Source organism: Periplaneta americana, chromosome 8 (genome assembly GCF_040183065.1).
Source record: "Periplaneta americana isolate PAMFEO1 chromosome 8, P.americana_PAMFEO1_priV1, whole genome shotgun sequence".
NCBI classification, from domain to species: Eukaryota; Metazoa; Arthropoda; class Insecta; order Blattodea; family Blattidae; genus Periplaneta; species Periplaneta americana.
In genome coordinates, this window is record NC_091124.1 from 168,903,266 (window position 1) to 168,921,497 (window position 18,232).

At 36.9% G+C, this 18,232-nt stretch overlaps 1 protein-coding gene across 1 annotated transcript in view; it reads left to right on the forward strand.

The window, feature by feature from the left end:
* The first annotated feature begins 628 nt into the window (after positions 1-628).
* The window catches only part of LOC138705234 (eukaryotic translation initiation factor 4 gamma 3-like), a 124,001-nt gene continuing 106,397 nt past the window's right edge, over positions 629-18,232 (forward strand). Inside the window, exons 1-2 of the mRNA XM_069834050.1 lie at positions 629-741; positions 16,560-16,741. Coding sequence (XP_069690151.1) covers positions 16,598-16,741 — 144 coding nt within the window. The 5' untranslated portion in view covers positions 629-741; positions 16,560-16,597. The remainder of the gene's footprint in view (positions 742-16,559; positions 16,742-18,232) is intronic.

The window sequence follows — 18,232 nt, forward strand, 5'->3', positions numbered from 1 at the left end:
CTTGTCATACTACATGACAATTTTGCTTAGGTTATTCTTTTAAGCATTCCTTCTAGGAATCGCTCAAGTGTTTTAAATTTAGCGTACATAAGTTTAGATTAAGTTCCTAGCACGTATTTGACGAAATACTAGGTTTTTCCACTTCAGTTTAACTGATTTATGCAAACGAAATTAAGACAGCTGACGATTCTAATGTCAGTTATCACCACGCCCACTTTGTTTTGGGCGCATAAGTTCATTACCGACGGTCGTTCAATTTTCTTCAAACATGGCGGCGCAATGACCACTCTATATCTTTCTCTTTCTAACTCGTTGGTTGCGTGCGATTTGGAGTGCGATACGATGTAGCGAACGCTTAGTCGCTTACCTTTACTAAATAACCGCGGTCAACATCTACAATAATTTTATTTTCCTTTGAGACATGGTTACCAGTGTCGCCAAATCAGCGATTTTCTCGTTAGATCTGATTCATCAGTATATCCACTTTAGTTCAACAACTAAAGTTTATGAAATTTGTATCGTTGATATAATAATTTAATGGAGTTCATAGAGTTCTCTTGGTTCTACCCACGTAGATGCAAAATAACTTTTTACCTACTCTGATAATGTAACAATTTAGCAATCTCTACACTGTTGTACAGCGGTTTTTAAAGAATTGTATTGGCTACACTGATGTAACACGGACGACAATCCTACCCACGTATTGCGTTGGTTTTTCTTCTGTGAATCCCCTCCTTGATGGTAAGTTAAAGACGGGGAAGTTGTTTTATCTAAGAAATGTTTGATTTGATTATTTGAAACTTTGGTATACCGAAATTTTTACTTATACCCAAGAAGCAATTTAAATTTTATTGGCGTGAATGTGTGATTTAAGAAAACAATGTGTTTACAAACCTTTATACATCAGCGTGTTGCTGACATCGACCAGTGTGTGCATTATGGAAGTGCGTAGAATAATATGTCCATATTCAATTAATCTGAATCAGGAGCACAGTATAATCTAGGCTATCGTGTTTGTATAGTACAGTGTGCAGTAGTCATTCATTATGAAGTGAAAAATGCACAATTTTCTTAAAACGTAGACAAATGATGAAATTTTTACCTACTTTAGCGTAATACCACAGTCTAGTCACGACGGAAGGAATGCGAATGAAACATTGCGATAAGGAAGAGAGGGCGACAGGAAAGGTCACGAGATAGCTTGAATGATATTCAAGAGTACAAGAGTACAGTTGGGAGAGAAATGACATCGATAGAATCAGTCTTGCGCTGTGATAGTTACATTACGACTTTAGTTTGTTCCATCGCATGTGAATACGTGTCTTGTATCGCACAGTATTATTATTCGTAAACATATGATGCTCGTTTAATTAGCTTCGAATTTTTCTCTTGCCACGTTCTTTATTTCCACAGCGATGTCCTCATTTGTTCATCTTCTTGGAAGAGACTGTACTTCCATCGGCCCGCATCCCTCACCCTCTTGGCGTGCCTACCCACATGTGTAAAAACAGACAGCAACGCCACCATTGCTTTTCGGTAATCGTTCCTTGCGCGAGCTATACCTGCACAGTCTATTGTTTCTAGTACACTCATAAACTCAAGCTTCGTGACTGTATAATGCTAGACTGGTAATACGGAGAAAAAAGAGAAGGAAGATGGAAGGGTGTCACTTCACTGTATAGCTTTATTTTAAAATTATAATGCCCTTAGTTATCATGTACCGGTATATCTTTAATAATCATTGGAAAGGGTGTACAATGAGTAATTTCAGAAAAGGCAAATCCAGTGCTTAAAGTGAACTAGTATGACCGGAGTAGGCATGCGACAGCAGGGAAATACGCCGGTATGGCATACCATGGTTAACTAGTGCCGAGGTAGTTCCCTTCATGCTGCGCTTATACATCTTGCATATACGAATCTGTGACAGGTTAGGTTTGGTTAGTTTAGGCTTTTGTTATGCCTTGCACATACGATTAACTACATATCCTCAAAAAATCCCATATAACTTCAACGATTTTTACTTCCGAAATCACTAGAACTACCTCAGCGCTAGTTTCTCAGTCTGGTAGAAAAAATTGAAACTGTTATATTGCACTTCTGCTCATTGAAGTTTTGTTTGATTTCCCTCACGTGCGACAGCTATTGGCGAAAAAAAAATCTGATGACAATGCAGTTAGTGTAGCTTTTATGGTTAATTGAAATCCCAAGTTTTTCCAGTTGTCTTAGTATCAGTTTTTGTTCATTCTGTTAAAATCATGTGTTGGTAGGAGTGGTATCATGGCCTAAAATTTCTTTTTTTTTTATATTGTCTGGACCATCACATATTATGAAGAATACAGGGAGGAAACCTCTTAACTGAATACAAGTTTATTCAGTTGTCTTGGTTTCAGTTTTTGTTCATTCTGTTAAAATCATGTGTTGATAGGAGTGGTATCATGGCCTAAAATTTCTTTTTTATATTGTCTGGACCATCACATATTATGAAGAATACAGGGAGGAAACCTCTTAACTGAATACAAGTTTAGTCGTCTTGGTTTCAGTTTTTGTTCATTCTTATTAAAATCATGTGGTGATAGAAAAACCTCTTAAGTCACTTTTACTGTTTGTACAGGAGAGCAAGATAAAACTTCAGAACCCATTATGTTGTATTGCCTTTGGATTAGCATTCTTCAGATTTCTTTGGACTCATGAGGTTGTTATTATGTAGCCTACAGTTGAGCAATTCCACGAAAATGTCATACTGAGGTGAACTTCTTGAAATTGATGTAGGACCATTTTTGTTGAAGAAATATGTTTCTTTATACTTTAAATTGCCATATTTCGTAAGATAATGTTTAAAATACCGGTACTCTTTCTTTTAGTCTATAACTTGCTGCAGATCTTGTCATATTCCAAACACTTAAAAAAACACGTAAAGATACTTATGTTTCGTGTCACAATTTGGACATGTAAACTTGTTTTATTTCGAGCCGTCTTTTTAGTAAACTATATTTTGGTCTTTCCTTGAAGTAAATATGAAATTAGTTGAAGTATCCTAAGATCCTAAATAACTTAAAATCATTATAATTATTTGCACTGTAAGTTATGATCAGTCCGTCACAATAAACATACAAAAACTCTTCCACACAGCACAATAATTGACAGATTAAAATTTCCTTTGGTATCCTGCGTTATTACTACATGACCAATAAAAAAGTATTAGAACATTTTCTTCTAAAGTGATTTCGTTTTCCGCAGCGGCATTGTGAGTGGCTGACATGTCGCGCTCTCAGCTGTTATGCTGTTTGTTCTCACAGCGTACTTAGTTACTTGGAAGGCCTTAGTGAAGTTACACGTGAACTGGTGTTAAGTGTGCAGTAATTACACCTGAAATGAACAAAATGAGATTCAGGCGGCTCATTGGAGCAATAAGCCGGTCTCAGTATTTAGGGGGAAGTCTTGCAGTACCGACCGCTTAAGGTTTTTGGGTTATAAATAAGAAAACATTCAACTTTTTTACACATTCTTTTGATATAATGTAAGTACATATATTATTGAACTCAATGATAATTACAAAAAAAATTCAGAAATTAATATTAATACAAATCATAAACAAATTAAATGTCCATAAAATTGATACAATCAGAAAATTGGCAGGCAGTACCGGTCACTTATTACTTTTGACAAAAATTACATTCATACGTGTCAGATGTCTCAGGAATGCTGGCACAGTGTTCGTTAGCCCACATTTGGCATGAAGAACATTGGATCCAATCTTCGTCATGAGATTCCCCGCAAAAAAATGCATGTAGTTTCCTCCTTTCCGTCATTTTTCTTAGTTGTCTTTCTTGAGATTTTTGGAAAGAATTTTCCTGATAGGGGGCGTTTCCCACGCACTAGGCTCTTGACTTCTCTCATCAGCTTTTCATTATTTTTCTCTTCTAGATATGTCTTGTAAGGACTGGATGTCAAAACCTCGCTTCTTTCAGATTTTCGGCGTCGACTAACTTCTCGCTTCTTACTGGCATCCGGAATTGGGCTAAGCTGCTGAATTGTTTCCTTTACAACAGTGGTATCATTAGGCCTATCAGTAGGAGTAGGCTTATTAGGACTAGTCTCATGATGTGAGCTTGCCTTAGGTGCAGAAGTCATGTCAGGGAATGGAAGAATAGGCCTAATTGTTGGGCTCTCAGTTTGATCCACGTTCGATTGAGCTTCACCTATGCTCTCTTTGGGAACACCAATGAGGAGTCTTTCATTCATGCGTTGTCGAGGAAATATGAAAAATGGTGGAATGTACTGTCCCCCAGCATTCATACAGAATAGTGCAGTAACACTTCTTCCCCTTTCAGCCGCATTCAGTTTACCTACTTGACGGTTCTGTTTCAGCGAAATAACTTTGGAATGTTTTTGTACAGAAGTGACACTACTTTCGTCACAGTTATAAATTTTATAGGGTGTGAATTCATATTTTTCCATTAGATTTGTAAGACTCTCAAAGAATCGATTGACTTGTGGCTTGTTAAACCCAATTGATCTATTAAGGCTTGTCGATTCAGGAGGTCGGAGAGACAAATTCGGGTGCCGTTTCATGAAATCATAATAAAATTGCTTAATTACCAGCAGTCTTTTTGTCACGGTTGAATTGATGAGGAATTTTTAAGGCCTCAGCAAGTTGAAAAGCTAGATTCAAAAACTCTTTCCTTGTGAGTGGTAATAATCTATCAGATATATCTTTCACATGATCCAATAGAACTCCTTCGAATTCGGCATTGAACGTGGGTCTAAAACGGCCAAGTGCAGGAGTGAATGTAATTTCCTTACCTCTTTTTACGGCAGAAACACGATTAATCAACGTACTTTTGGTGTTTTGTATATTTCGGCAGCTTTGCGGATAGAAAGTTGGCCAGTTAACACATTGTCTACAGCTTGATTCATAGAATCTGGATGCCATTTTCCTTTGGAAGGTCTACTTATCACTGGAGGTATCATGAATGTCCTATAAAAATATTAAAGTAACATAACTTACATGATAGAATATGACCGGTACTGCAAGATCAAGATGTGACCGGTACTGGCTGACACACAACGAAACATAATATTTTTTTCTATAGCACCATTAAGTTATGTAACATGGATCATGCAAAAAAGTAATTCATAAATCATGACGGAATCGAATGAAACAAGATTTATAACGATACTTACCGAATTGCCTTGGTGGCAGTCAATTTAGATTTAGTCGATTCGCGCCACAGCAAACAGAAAAGTCTTTCAACGGGCTTTGTTAACGAATGATTGTAGATTTAAGTTTGAATTATTTACCAGTGATTATTGACTGTTAGAAGTAACGTACACTACATTTCGCGTCCTGCTAATTATTGTCGGTATTTAAAAGCAGACACTGACTGGTACTGTATGCTGACTGGCGCTGCAAGACTTCCCTCTACTGTTGTTGCCTGGTTTAAACAGGAAGGTGACAGGGAAGTTCGGAACAAATTCTCTGCATTAGTGTCAGATTATGTAGTACATGACAAATATGCAGTGGATGTTTGTCTACGAAAAGTGTTTTCGGAAATTTTGGTGAGTCTTCCGAACTTCGAGCTGGTAAAAATATTTTTAGATGGAGCAGCGAGTCATTTTAAACAGAAGTATACATTGAGAAATGTGACATTGCTTGCTCGCATATTTGGATTTAACATAGAATGGAACTTCTTTCAGTCACATCATGGCAAAGGGGCCGTGGATGTGATTGGAGGCCAAGTAAAAAGGATGGCATGGATGCCTGCGAAATCAGGGAAGAAGATACAAAGCACTACAGAATTTTGTAACATTGTGAGCAATAAAAAATTCCAAATTATTGTTCAGGAGGTAGCACAGATTGAGATAGACGAAGGAAAGAAGCATCTCGAAAAACGATTCGAACATCTTGCACCTATTCCGGCAACTCATGGAGTTCATTACGTGAAAATGTTAGATCCCTATGTCATAGAATATGCACAACTGTCTTGTGAACAATCAGTGCGAAAGATCCACAGGTTCCGTGTGTGAAAAGAAACTAAAATTTGTTCAGATAACAAGTGACATATTGACAGTGTTCCTGCAGTATATACTTGTTAGACTAAATAAGTGAGTCAACAAGTGCCGTGGAGTGTGTCTACGTGTTTAATTCCAATGGTTCAAATTCAATCTAAAAGTAGAACTCAACATTCTAATCTATTATTATGAACATAATTTATAACAGCCATAGGCATGGGAAATATAAACTGTGATCTGCATCACCTTATCATAATCGATAAGGAGGTCAGTGCCAGATTATTAGGAACGCTCTTGTATAACGTAACATACTGTTTTCGCTGGGGAGTTGATGCCATATAGAGTGATAAGCGCTGTCAAGGTTGCTGTGACACTCTTATAGTCCTAAAATTAAACACCAATGCATATGGCTGGTATATACAGTATTTAATCACAGAGAAGTCCCACGCCGTGGCGTCACGGTCTAAGGCATCCCGCCTAGGACTCACGTTATGGAATGCGCGCAGGTTCGATTCCTCATGGGGAAGAAATATTCTCATGAAATTTCGGCCAGTGTATGGGACCAGTGCCCACCTAGCATCGTGATGCAGTTGGGGAGCTACGATAGGTAGCGAAGTTCGGTTGCGAATACCAGCTATAACGGCTGGGGGGATCATCGTGCTAACCACACAATACCTCCATTCTGGTTGGATGATCGTCCATCTCTGCTTCAGCATGTGGGCGTGAGGCCAGCAGCTGGCTGGTGGGTCTAGGCCCTTCACGGGCTGTAGCGCCACAGATTATTTATTATTAATCACAAAGAAAGAACTACATATGTTATTAATAGGGCCCGGATTTTGATGACCTAAAGAATACTAAAAAATGACCTTAGAATGATGACTTTATGACTTTAAAATCAATTAAAAATGACCTAAAAATAAAAAAGAATGACTTAAAAATTACCTTTATTTGTCGACCTCCTTGCGCAATATGGCAATATCACTTACACTTTATCACTCAACACTGCATCACAATAACTTACAAACATCTTTTGCAAGTTTTCAAATTTGAAGGACCGTTGATTATCAACTAATAAGGACTTATACATGGAAAAGGTTCTTTCCACATCGACTGAAGATACAGGAGCATACTTAAAGCAGCAAATATCGCTGGCATCCAGCTCTTCTTCAACGAATGAATAGTTCTTGCTGACAGTACATCAGAAATCTTGCACATTGTGTCATATCCACTGTTCTTGTTCAACACAGTTTCCATTTTAGCAAAGGCAAGTTTGCCCACTTCACCTTTCACACGACTTAAATCACTTACAACTGATTTCACCAATTCTATTTGAGTTGACATGGGACATCCACGTTGTTCCAGGGAAGTGATAATTCGTGACAGAAATCCAAAATTAGATCTTATGTAGGCCAATTTCCCTTGAATTTCTGAGTGAGAGAGAAGGTCCTGGGATATTTTTATGGATGCTGCACTGTCACTATCAAAAGAATCTATGACTTTTTTCACAATTTCAAAATGTTCACAGTAATAATTACAGGCATCTAACCAGGTTCCCCACCTAGTGAGTATTGGAGCTGGTGGAAGCGGTATTCCATGGGCTTCACTTTGGAATATATTCACACGAGATGGTGATTTCAGAAATACTTTTTTCACATTTCCGATTAATTTATCCACGTCTGGAAAATTACCCCTTATTTCTTCTGCAACTCTGTGGCAAGCATGCACCAAGTAGGTTACATGTACCGTCTTTGAATACAGCGCCTTAAGGGAGTTTGCGGCCTTAACCATATATGGCGCTGCGTCCGTAAGAAAGAGAAGCACAGAATCATGTTGAACACCGCTAGGCCACAAATAGTTAATTGATTTGTCAAATAATTTGGCTATGCTGGAGAAGTTTGCTTTCTCCAAGACTTCACAATTTAAAAGGAAAATGTCACCACTGTTTTCTTCATTCATTTCCCCAATGATTACATTTACAACATAGCGACCCATGCAATCTGTGGTCTCATCAATTGAGACCCAGATTTTTTTCCCGTCCAATTTTGCTCATATGGCATCAATAGTTTTGTTGTAACATGATTCAATATAATTTTTTTTTAATTGTCGACTCATCTGGGATGGATTTTCCAGTGTATTTCTTCAGGAAATCTTGGAAGACATTATTATTGAGTTTGTGGAATGGGATGTTTGCCGAGACAAAAGCTTGACATAGCTCTTGGTAAAACACTGAATTCGCTGAGTTTGCACTAGTGCACTGCCAGAGAAGCATCTGTTGTTTTTTTCTTTCTCCTGCTGGAAGACCGCGTTTATGTTTCTCTCTGTTCACATGTTGGTCCACGGTGAATCTCTTCTCTGCTGAAACCTTCACTTCACAAATTTTACAGTACAATATAGTACCATCACTAGAAAATAGTGTCGCCATAATCCGATACAAACTGTTTTAATTTCGCGGAATTTGCTTGTTTTTAATTTCAGCATGGCAAAATAGAAATATTACTTCAGTACCTCTAAACGACTACCTTCCGCTCTGTGAATGACTGAATTGTAACCAGTACACAAGAACCCGTGACAGTGCGAACCTCAAGCAGGTAATTTCACCCTCACATTCCTTTAGAGGACAAAGTCTGTCTTAAAATAGACATAACCGGTTAGTTGGACGAGTCCAAATGTTTAACAGAACATGAATAGGGGAGGCCACAATGCAACAGATTTCCAAGCATTCATAGATTTCGTGCTTCAGAAACATAATTTTACTAATATTAACAATAATGCAATCAAAATCGCTAAAAATGACAAAAACCCGGATTTGTTCTTAAAATATGACTAATAGAAAGTAATAATCCGTAAAAAATGCTCTATCAGAGAAAAGTGTCCAAAAATGCATAAAAAATGACCCATGAAATTGGTTTAATTTCACTGAAGATGATATGAGCTACATTTATCTTCCATAGAGCATTGTCCTAGCATCATCAGAAAAAAGATGCAAAGTCATCGAAATCCGGGCCCTAGTTATTAAGTAGGCCTACATAATACTTGTATCTGCATTAATTTGTGTCATTCAAGATGCATGGTTAAGCAAACTAATTCTTGTATTCTGGAAAACATATTATTCATTTAAATTAATCGTTACGTTAATTTATTACTTATCAAGTTTCATATTATTTTGTACTATTTACGGTTCCGTAAGTGCAACTTTATTTAAAAATTCAGAGATGTCAATCAGTTACAGAATGAGGTCAGTCTGTTACACATCACTTTTTCGGCCATAACTCCATTACTAATCGTGGTTTGGAGGTCGTTTTCAACTTAAACCGAAGATTACAATTTCCTTTTCGAACTATATTTTGCAAAATTGTATCAGGAATGACAATTCAGAGAAATCTGTGGAGAACCATGTTCACCTGAAGAGAGAGTTGACATTTATGTCAGTCAGTTACACAGACTTTGGGCGTAAATAAATAGTATACTTTTTTTTATTTAAGATGTTTATTTTTATATGTATCTTAAGTGTACACTTTCATGTATCAAATCCTGCGGTGACACAGTCTAATTTCAATCCATTATACAATTTAGGCAGACATTTTGCTGTCAAAGTGTACTGTATATGTCAGTCAGTTAGTTACACGTGGAATTGCTCAGTTAAGCTACACAAATCTGCACCACCTGAGCTATTCAAAATAGATAATTTTGGACTTAACACATTTTTTCCCAGTGCTCTTCAATAGATATACGAGATAATAAATAAGGATGGAAATTTTTCGCAGAAAAATAGAATTTTTAACACAAATGAATATTTTCTTTTAAATGATCAATCGGTATAATAAACCAACTTGAATTACAGTACACTGATTTACTCAATAAATAAAATTAAATGTAGACAAAATAAGGTACTACGTACCAAACTGTCATTCCAATCATGCTCACGTTTAAAGAAAGTTAAATATTTTGCCATAACTGAGGACAAGATTCTGTGAGAACATACCTAAGGGAGTGAGGAAGAAATATGTAGTGCTTAAGCAACATTATCTTCATTTTTCATCAACCACACAGAGTGAAAATTCAGAAATAAAAAAATGGTAAGTTATAAATCAAACTGATTTCATTTTATGTGAATATGTCTTTATAAGCAAACCAAGATATGAGGTGCCAGGACAGAAATGGCGATGTAACGTTTGCAGAATGATCCATTCCAATACCATAACACAATTGAGGGGATCCGGGCAAGAAAGTGCCAAGCCACATTTTTATACTTTTGAGATAATGCAAGGTGAATGTTTGATCAAATCCTCAAATCACAGAAAAAGTTAAATTTTGATTCTCTAGATATAATTAATTTCCCTGATACATTTTTAATGAAAATATGAAATATATTATACACATTTTTTATTATTTTATATTACAAATTTATATTTTAATGTATAATGTGTACTGTTCTGTGGCTTGACACTGTCTTGGTCAAAAGAATTACTAATTATATAGTGTGAAGTTTTATTGACATTAGAAATGTTATATTTTCAACTATTATTTACCATTTTTAAGACAAACAAACTTGATATTAATTTCGTTACTTCTCAAAAGAAAAACAGTACCAAAATATAGGGTATTTCAAAAGTCAGTTCAAATATTAAACCCCTATAAATATTATAATATTTCAGATAGAGAAAAAACAAAAACATCACAGTGTGGGCAAACAACGGGGTTTACAAAACATTGGGAAGATGTCCGCTGTTCTCTTGTTCAACGTACAGCATTCTGACTGTGACACCATGCACAGCATTTTGCAGATAATGTCTTGGAATATTGGTAATTTCTTGCGAGATGACATCTTTAGGGTTGTTGGATGTGTTAGGAAAACTCGTTCTTTAAGGTAACCCCACAACCAAAAGTCGGCCGGATTGAAATCTGGAGATCGCGGAGGCCACATTGCTGGAAAGTGCTTACTGATGACTTTGGTCGAAAAACGAACCTCAATTACGCGTGTTAACTCCATTAATTTTTTAGTAGGTTATTTTACGACGCTTTATCAACATCTTAGGTTATTTAGCGTCTGAATGAGATGACTGTGATAATGCCGGTGAAATGGGTCTGGGGTCCAGCACCGAAAGTTACCCAGTATTTGCTCATATTGGGTTGAGGGAAAACCCCAGGTAACTTGCCCTGACCGGGAATCGAACCCGGGCCACCTGTTTTCCCGGCCAAATGCGTTAACCGTCACTCCATAGATGTGGACAATACTGGAATAAAACAGACAGTTACGGGGAGCACTACTACAGCATGTTACAGAACTTCGTCATCCCTAGACAGAGAAATCACGATATGGAAAACATAATCTTCATGCAAGATGGCGCTCCACCCCACATCTTTATCCCTGCAAAAAAATTACGCAGATGTTTGGCGATTGTGTCATCAGTAGGCACTTTCCAACAATGTGGCCTCCACGATCTCCAGATTTCAATCCGGCCGACTTTTGGTTGTGGGGTTACCTTAAAGAACGAGTTTTTCTGACACATCCAGCAACCCTACTGTAATTGAAAGATGCCATCTCGCAAGAAATTGCCAATATTCCAAGACATTATCTGCAAAATGCTGTGCATGTTGTCGCCGACAGAATGCTATACGTTGAACAAGAGAACGACGGACATCTTCCCAATGTTTTGTAAACCCTGTTGTTTGCCCAGCACTGTGATGTTTTTGTTTTTTCCCTATCTCAAATATTATAATATTTATAGCGGTTTAATGTTTAAGCTGATTTTTGAAACAATATTTTAATAATGAATTTTTTCTTCCAGAAATAAAATACCGTATTATAAAAGTCAAATTAGTTCATATGTTCATACTACTCAAAAATCTACTTGATGGCAATTCAATAATATAGTAATGCACTCATATAAATATTAAATATTTAAGACAAGAGAATGCCAAGCAACATATTGCAAAAATTTAGGGCAAGAAAATGCCAAGCAACAATTTTAAATTTAAGAATATCTTGACTCACATAAGGTAATAAAAGGAACAAAACGTTAGACATTAATGGACAGTATTATTACTTTAAATAAATAATGAAAAAAGCAATTAGAAACATCTTTCATGAAATGAAATGCGTACTTTGTCCAAGCAACACATCTACATTTAACATTCTGAGGGCAATATAATGCCAAGCAACATTTAACTATATTTCAGTTTTTGATGTTAATTCTTCTTCAGAAAGTGGCAAATATTCAGAATCAGAGCTGGAATTACTTCCTTCATCATTTGATTCATTAGAAAACTTCAGCTTCCTCCTATTTACCATTCTCTCCAAACTACCTTTGTTGCTTGACATTGTCTTGCCGTTATAGAAGATGCATGAAGTATTAGGGTAAGAACATACAACGGATAATAGAGCCATCTGTTAGGTTTTCTGCAGAAACTCTTGGAATCATAATTTTAAATGTATTATTTCCCATGAAATGGCATGATTAGTTCAATTTGGCCAAAAATGTGGCTTGGCACTTTCTTGCCGGGACCCCCTCAATTGAAATAAATGTGGTCTCATTCGATCGCATATACTACTGCAATGCGAGCATGAACTTGGTGGGGGAGCCCACGGAGACTGGCGGCCATTTTGGGCGTGCGCGAAAATTCTGATCAGTAGGCGACTCTGATGTGCTAGCACCCTGATTTTGGTGTCAATCAAATGGTCTCGTCTACCAATATATCTGTCGACTTAAGACAGACTTATTCACGTAAATTTGACCTAAACTAGATAATGGAATATGGCGAATTATATACAATCAATAACTATACGCCTTATATAATGATAGTACCTACACTTATATTCAGTGGCTGAAAAATCAACGAATCCCAAAAAAAAGTTCAGTACTTAATGGACACATTGATGGGAAGTGGCCACTTGGAAGACAACATAACCGATGGGAAGAAATGATGCAGAAAGTTGCAGCCAACCTCATCCATATAAGAAACTGGAAGGCAATCATAAGAAATAGTGAGAAATGGAAGAGAATAATAAGTAGGGAGCGGATTTTTATGTGCTAAAAAATTTAAATGTATTTATTTTTTGTGCTAAAAACTACGAAAATATTTGCTAAAAATAAAAAAAAAAATATTTTTTTAAATATGACAAATACCTTACTTAGCTTGAAAAAAAAAATGTTACTAGGTACTCACCAATCACACTTGAGTATCAGTTGCTAGCAGTTGTCCGAGAACTGCAGTGAACAACAAAGATCATTTCATCATTTCCAAATTCTCCATCACAAATGCATGCCGATTATCTCTGAACAACGACTTATACTGCGAAAACGACCTTTCCACATCACAGGATGTCAGACGTGCATATTTAAAGAAAGGAATGTCACAAACACCTACACCGTCAATTTCACCTACAGGCACACCCTTCAATACTTGAGCAACTTTACACATTTTTTATATCCACTGTTTTGCCGTGAATGCACACGTGAAGCAGTGGCAATGTGCTTGTTTCCAGACAAATGTTGGATTACCTGAGAGCACTGATCTGCACTTACTGATTTACCACATGGTTGGCAAAATAACACTTTTCTGTTGGTAGTAAAAATGTTTTTAAATTCATCTACATATTGCTGTAGACGTGATCTTAAACTCGGTTTGATTTTAGGCATCTTAAGAGGCTAATATACACACGTCTTAACGTAAAAAAATGTTTCTAGCTACTGACTGACAATGTCGAAGAAAAGCCTCCTATAGTGACGCCACCACGTCTACACTACGCAGCTTATGCTTGTGGTCCGATAATGGGGAATCACCACAACAAGATGTATTTCCTCACTTCATAGGCATGAACGAGAGGCGAGAGATTTGTTTAAATTAAATAATGTTTATACCCGACCTCTTATCCGTTGTGTTTCACAAACAAAGCGCGGAATGAAATCATCTTCAGCAACAATAAACATTCCTAATTATATGTTGCAAAATCTTTCCTTCTTGTCCATGTTAATTTATTCTCATATAATAACACTGATATGCTACCTAGCAGTTCTCAGAACTTGAGGCGATACTATTACAAATATGGATCACGGATACATCACACAGCTCATAGAAACACGAAGCAACCAAGAATTCTTAAAAAGATAACGTAATTCTGAGTGATATAATTGACGTAGTTTTAAAATATTTAAAAGTTCTTATAAAAAAATTATTTAAGTGAAAAAACTCAGAGATTTATGTGTTTATAATAGATTTCCTAAAAATATGTATTTACATAAATTTTTTGTGAAAATAGGTGTTTTTATGTGAAATAAAATTTGGGTTTTAAACTTGAAACTTGACATTCGGAATTTTTAACTTTGTTAATTGTGTTTTATCACACGCAAGAAAAATATTTAATTACATAGGAATCCGCTCTTTAATAATACGGAAGGTCATGGCCTGAATATGGGCTGAAGCACCATAAGTTGATGATGTGTTCACGTAAAACCCATGGCAGTGTCCAGGGACAACGCAGCCACACCCATTTTTTTTTCATTTTATTTTCTTAACCATATGTAAGGGTATATATACTATACATCCGTCTTGCTTTGGAGAAAGCTGGAAGACAGAATGTTGGGAAATGTAGACATCCGATGTGTAGGACCTATGAATGATATAGGATGAATATGTACAGAAAGAAGAACTGGAAAGAGATTTACATTAGGGTTGCCAGATGTCCCGATATGGTGGGACATTCCCAATTTTCAGGAAATTTTTCCATGTCCCGCCCATACCCATCACAGGATGCAAAATGTCCAGCTTTATAAAACATTATCATATTAGGTACCCATTCCTAAGCAAAATTGAAATTCACGGACAATGCAGAACAAATGCACCACGCACTTTGTTCAGATTTGAGGGGTGTGCAGATTTAAGAGAATACTCTAATACCATTTTAAGTTCGTACCATAGTTTGATTTTTATGTGTTAATCTAAATGTTACTTAACAAAAATATTTTTTTTTATAGGGTCTATTAAATTGCCACATTAAATGACACAATACTGTAAATTAAAACAAATGTAATGATAAATATTAATTAAAATGTTGAAAAAGTAATTCTTTAATTATCCTGTATATACATAGGCTGCATTGTATTAATACATATTATTAAGTCGATTGTATATCAAGTGCAGTAAAATGTGCACATTAGGTGTGACTCATCCTATGTTTAAATTGGATACCATGGCACCGGTTTAAAGCAAATGGTCGTGAAAAGCCAAATGAATATGTGTAGGCCTACTGTGGAACAAATCATTTTTGTTTATAATACTTTTGTGTAGTAAACGTTATGGGGAATTTAACACCAGTTAACCAATAAAACAGATACGAGGGGGATCCAGGAAATAACGACCGTTCGCGCATACCCGCCGCGCAGCTGACTCCCCTTCCTTGTTTGAAGGTCAACTGGCTTCCTTAACATGTGTTCTCATAATGTTGTGAGTACTGGTACAAGTCGCCATTGTGCATTTTGTGTTACTTCAAAATGAACGACGTGATTGATAATCCCGCCGACTGTGAGGTGAGGAGTGTGATTCGATTTTTGAATGCCCGACATTTGAAACCTGCAGAAATTTACCGGCAATTGAAAGAAGTGTATGGTGATACTGTAATGAATGAAAGAAATGTGAGAAAATGGTGCGAAATGTACAACAATGGTCGAACAAATGTCCACGATGAAACTCGACCCGGACGCCCATCACTCATCACAGAAGACCTGAAGACTAAAGTGAACGACAGAATCTTGCAAGACAGGCGCACATCACTCGACGAATTGCATATTGCCTTTCCTGATATTTCTCGTTCTTTGCTTGGTGAAATTGTGTCGCAACATCTTGGCTACCACAAAATCTGTGCCTGCCCACACACTGCTGCTTCAACTCGAGAATTGCTGGATCAATTCGGTTGGGAAATCTTTGATCATCCGCCCTATAGTCCAGACCTTGCTCCTAGCGATTTTCACCTTTTCACTAAGCTGAAAGACTTTCTGGGTGGTACGCGTTTTGGAAGTGATGAAGAGTTGAAGAAGACAGTGAACACCTGGCTTAATGAACTGGCGGCAGAGGAGTATAACACGGGAATTCTAAAGCTAGTGAACAGATACGACAAATGTTTAAATATAGGTGGTGATTATGTAGATAAGTAAAGGAAGCTTCAGTTATGTAACAGACTTTGTTTTTTCAAATAAATATATTTTTTTTAATTATTACAGCAAAACGGTCGTTATTTCCTGGATCTCCCTCGTAATTTATGAATTAGTGGCATAATTTCCATCAACAGGGTTATTTCTGAGTAGAAGTAGAAAGAAAATGTTCCAGCTGGATAAAAACTCGAGACAACAACAGTCTAATTAATGTTAAATCAAGTGGTTTTAATGTACCTATGTGCTTCAATTTGTGATTAAGGAACATGTTTGCTTTTGATATGGGCTGTATGTGAGAGACTACCTTATGCAAAAATGGTAATAGAAATTTATACCGGTAGTACAATATTATTTCATATTTTATCCGTTACATGGTTCAATAAATGCGTGTTGTTTCAGAAACCTGTGCCGAAGATAAATATAATCAACAAGACAATATGGCCAACAGCAACAAATCCAGTCCTATCCACAGTCTACCACTTTCTTCAGATGAAGATGTGGAGCTACGAGAAACTGAGAATCCATGGAAACCATTTCACATGAGGCCTCTAACCAACAATAAGCAGGACGCCAAAACTGAGGTGTGTTTTTGGAACTAACATGTGACCAAAGTGACTGTTACTCAGTCAAAATATTACAGAAATGCATATTTTAATTATCGGTACCATTTATACCAAAATATGGAAGGAAAAGTTCATTACTCGTCAGAAAGACTCGTACATATGTGTTTTCAATAACTACGTTTGATGCACGTTTAAAATTCGCACCTGATAGTATAAAAATATGAAGGTTAGAAAATAATATTTATGTTCTAAAAATATGGTTAGAAAATAATATTTATGTTCCTTTGCTTTTAAATAGAAGCACTACAGTATATTAATTCTGTGGTCTAAGGCAGAAGGTGATATCTCAATTTTTGGCAAAAATTAGATTGTGCATCCTGACAAGTATCTTTATTTTGGCAAAAGACGATATGCGTATCACTATTATTTTTCTCTCTAACCTGTTATTGTAAAACATGATTACTATGATTTTATGCAGTTGTTAAAAAAAAACTGCAAGAAATAACATCACATTTTGTCTTAGAGCCACGGAATTTGTTTTTTTTTTTTACTTACAACTTACAAAATGGCTTTTAAGGAACCCGAAGGTTCATTGCTGCCCTCACATACGCCCGCCATCGGTCCCTATCCTGTGCAAGATTAATCCAGTCTCTATCATCATTTCCCACCTCCCTCAAATCCATTTTAATATTATCCTCCCATCTACGTCTCGGCCTCCCCAAAGGTCTTTTTCCCTCCGGTCTCCCAACTAACATTCTATATGCATTTCTGGATTCGCCCATACGTGCTACATGCCCTGCCCATCTCAAACGTCTGGATTTAATGTTCCTAATTATGTCAGGTGAAGAATACAATGCGTGCAGTTCTGCGTTGTGTAACATGTGATATGCGTAAATCACTTCGTGATTTAAGACGGCGCTCATTCCGTCGGATCCCGGCCAAGTAGTCACTCATAACGAGTGCACCTCAGCACATGTGTGGACTTCGGTCCTACGTTCATAGACATCTATGACGTAGTGCAGAGGGCGGCCTCTAGAGGGAACCCAAGAATTGGAGCTTAATCTGAGACGATTCTGTTCGGCGCCGGGGTTGTATCTGGTGTGGCTTAGTGGATAAAGCATCAGCACGTAGAGCTGAAAACCCGGGTTCAAATCCCGGCGCCGCAGAGAGTTTTTCTCCGTTCCATTACTCTTTCAACTTATAAAACAGTTATATATTACCGGTTGTTCTTTATGGTTGTGAAACTTTGACTCTCACTTTGAGAGAGAAACATAGGTTAAGAGTGTTTGAGAATAAGGTGCTTAGGAAAATATTTGGGGCTAAGAGGGATGAAGTTACACAGGAGAATGGAGAAAGTTACACAATACAGACTGCACACATTGTATTCTTCACCTGACATAATTAGGAACATTAAATCCAGACGTTTGAGTTGGGCAGGGCATGTAGCATGTATGGGCGAATCCAGAAATGCATAGGCCTATAGAGTATTAGTTGGGAGGCTGGAGAGAA